The 3,041-nt window shown below is 40.0% G+C and overlaps 1 protein-coding gene across 1 annotated transcript in view; it reads right to left on the reverse strand.

Moving 5' to 3' along the window:
• Positions 1-2,734, reverse strand: part of LOC104409070 (TM2 domain-containing protein 3-like) — a 3,832-nt gene extending 1,098 nt beyond the window's left edge. The window contains exons 1-4 of the mRNA XM_010018853.1: positions 2,601-2,734; positions 1,529-1,686; positions 808-982; positions 206-281 (exon numbers count right to left, since the gene is read on the reverse strand). Of these exons, the coding sequence (XP_010017155.1) occupies positions 206-281; positions 808-982; positions 1,529-1,686; positions 2,601-2,688 (497 nt within the window). The 5' untranslated portion in view covers positions 2,689-2,734. The remainder of the gene's footprint in view (positions 1-205; positions 282-807; positions 983-1,528; positions 1,687-2,600) is intronic.
• Positions 2,735-3,041: the final 307 nt, after the last annotated feature.

Genomic DNA, 3,041 nt, shown 5'->3' on the forward strand with positions numbered 1-3,041 from the left:
CAATGGATACCAACTACAGCCAGTTCAGTGACAGCTATCAAACTCAAAACCAGCTGCATTCATTTCAGACGCCAAGAAGTAACTTGGATTTTCAGCCCTGATTGTTTAGAATACATTAAAAAAATGGGAGAAAAAAAACCCCAAAGCAGTATTAGTAATAATATTATCTATTTTAGCTTGACATTATCCAATACTTCTTGTGTACCTGAGTGCCAAGGCAGTTGACCACTTGTAACCTCCAGTCCAGTTGCAATAGAGCATCTTGGGAAAGACACGGTTACCTAAACATCAGAAAACATTCAAACCTTAATGCAACAAAGGCCACATAATGAGTAAGAAAATACAGTATTTCTCTAACAAGAGTCTAAAAGTGTTGACACTAATTGAACAAACACTGTCAACACAAAAGCTCACACGTACCCTGTTCCATCAATCTATGTCCCACAACAGAAAACATGCAAGGCCACTGAACAAGTAAGGGGAAAATAAGGTGGATGAAACCAACATTCATTTCTTAAAATTATCCTACTGAGACAGTTGATATTAGTTCTAGTAGTGAAGTCCAAAGTAGATTAATTCATAAAGTTGACAAAAATAAAAGAACTATTTTATCTCACGTGACAGTATTAAAGGCCAATGTTCACAGCTGCATGTCTGACTAACAGTCATAACAGACTATTATTCTTAAAAATTAAAGTGTGACAATAAAAAAATTCAACAGATTGATCAAGGTGCAGGCTCTTACTGCCACGGACATAAACCAGCACTGTATTTACCCATTAGAGAATCTGTGTTTGCCCACCTTACCTAGACAATGCACATTATCCCGTACGGTGCAAGTGGCATTATAGCGCTGACGGGGACAAGAAACTGTCATGCAGCTTGTAGAATTGGTGCACACATAATCAGTTGTTGCAAGCTGCCAGCAGAACTGGCAGGTCATGTTAATTGTAAAGTTCTCCTGCTCTTGATTATTCTGATCCTAGAAAGGGACAGCGTTATCACTTCACTGGTAATTAAGAAAACCCACAGCATACAGCATCAGATTACATTTCATGGGTAGATATTTTGGGCAAAATAGCAATTACCCTCTTTGCTACCTCTATATACTCAAGGACAATAGAAAAATCAATATTAGAAAACTGATAAAGAGTTATTAAAACGGTTTAACATTACTGCTTCCTCCCACCTAAGGCTACTGCCAAAAGGAGGACTCAGTCTCACCTGTAAGAGCAGTCTGTACCTCTGAGGGCCATTTAGCCTCCCCACACTTTAAACGGTTCAGTTTTGACTGGCCAGCTAACTGATTTAAGTGAACTACATGGCTGTATAATGAGAGCCAATGCAAGAAAGGCACAACAGAGAGGGTAGGTCTGCCTCTTCAGCAACAGCTGAATGATTAAATGTGTCACAGAGCTGCAAACCTGCTCGTGTAAGAAAGAAAATAAGTCTTTTTGTACTTTATGACAAGATGCCACAGTTTAATTAAATTACTTAAATTTGGGCTTAAAAGTAACAGGTTACTTACCACACAGTGAACATGTGGCTTGACTTTACAATCAAAAGTGGCCGGCTTCCCATATATACAGGAATAGTTTGTGTTACATGTCATACAGTCTGGTGGCAATCTACTGCAAAGCCCATTGCTAGGACATTTAGTCACATAAGATGGAATTTCTGTACTTTCTGAAAGGTGAAAAAATGAGTAAAATCAAGAAAGCAAGTAAGAAAGCTATACAGTCTAAAGTACATATATACATGTTACACATATACATGTTATTTAATGCATGTATGTATTCGTTTATATGTTATACAAATACACGTGACTGACACTGTATGAAGGGCTTTCCTTATTACCCAGTGAACAGCATTACAAGGTCATGTCGTGGGAACCACTGCAATAGCCAAGTGAGCTCCACAACCCAGCAGGGAGGAGCTCCACAACCCTGCAAGGATCTCACGGAAGGTCTGCCCAGGACAGCACAGCAACACGACTCAATGCAGCACCAGAGCAGGGCTTCGCACAAATTAGTGCCTCCTCAGCCGGGATTTCTCAGCAGAAGTAATCAGCTTAGGTACGGAAGCAGGTTGACACATAAAACCTCCTTTTAGTTCAGGTCTAATTAAGTTTACAGCTAGCTCAGCTGTGTGCTGTTCGTATGCATTCAGAATCATCTCTTAAATTACTTGCAAGAACAGTGTTTCAGCAAATCCTGATGCACCCCTGAGTGAGCTACAAAAGCTGTACTGACGTTGGAGAGGGAGCAGTAACACAGTCTTGCTGAATGCTGGAGTCTTTCAAGAACTTCCACTGCCCTGAGAGGGTATTAAACATGACCCACAATGGCAGTTTAACTGGTCGTTTTCTAGTTATAAGATCTTACATGGACCAGTTTTTCTAATTATATTACCCAAAACTGATTGTTAAGGTCACTGGAGAATCAGGTCATGAAGTGTTACACTACAGTGTCCTTTACCACTGAAAGCATACACAGCTTTCTAAGGCATAATTCAAGAACTTTACTATTAAAGTCATTCAGTTGAATTCAGAGGAAGAAGGCCCACAGAAGAAAGACAAAGGCAACAACACAATGTCATACCTGCTTCTTTTAAGTAGGGGGGATCCGTGCTTGTTGAAGTTAGACTTTTTGCAAATGTAGACTGGGGCTGTGAATGCTTTGTAGTCATCAAAGATCCTGCTACAAGTTCAAAAAGGAAGAAGTGATGTTTCAAGAATAACATTAATCTTCAGAAACAGATTTCAGCAAACTGACAGTACAAGCTGAAAGGGTAGGAATTAAAAAAACTACAAAATGCGCTTTCCTGCTCTATAAATAGTAGAACGTCTATGTTAAACATTAAATGAGCACTGGACACTAACTGTTCCTTTTAGACAGCAAAAGGTTTGTTTCAATTCAGCCTTATTTTTTGATTCGTAAGGACTCCAAAGCACTGCTCAGAACGCCGATTTCACGCAGCAGTTGCGACTGAACAAGGCCGCTGAAGGCAGCAGTGCAGCTCCCCCTGACAGGGCTGCACAG

The sequence above is a fragment of the Nestor notabilis genome, unplaced genomic scaffold (genome assembly GCF_000696875.1).
Source record: "Nestor notabilis isolate BGI_N333 unplaced genomic scaffold, ASM69687v1 scaffold36267, whole genome shotgun sequence".
In the NCBI taxonomy this organism is placed as follows: Eukaryota; Metazoa; Chordata; class Aves; order Psittaciformes; family Psittacidae; genus Nestor; species Nestor notabilis.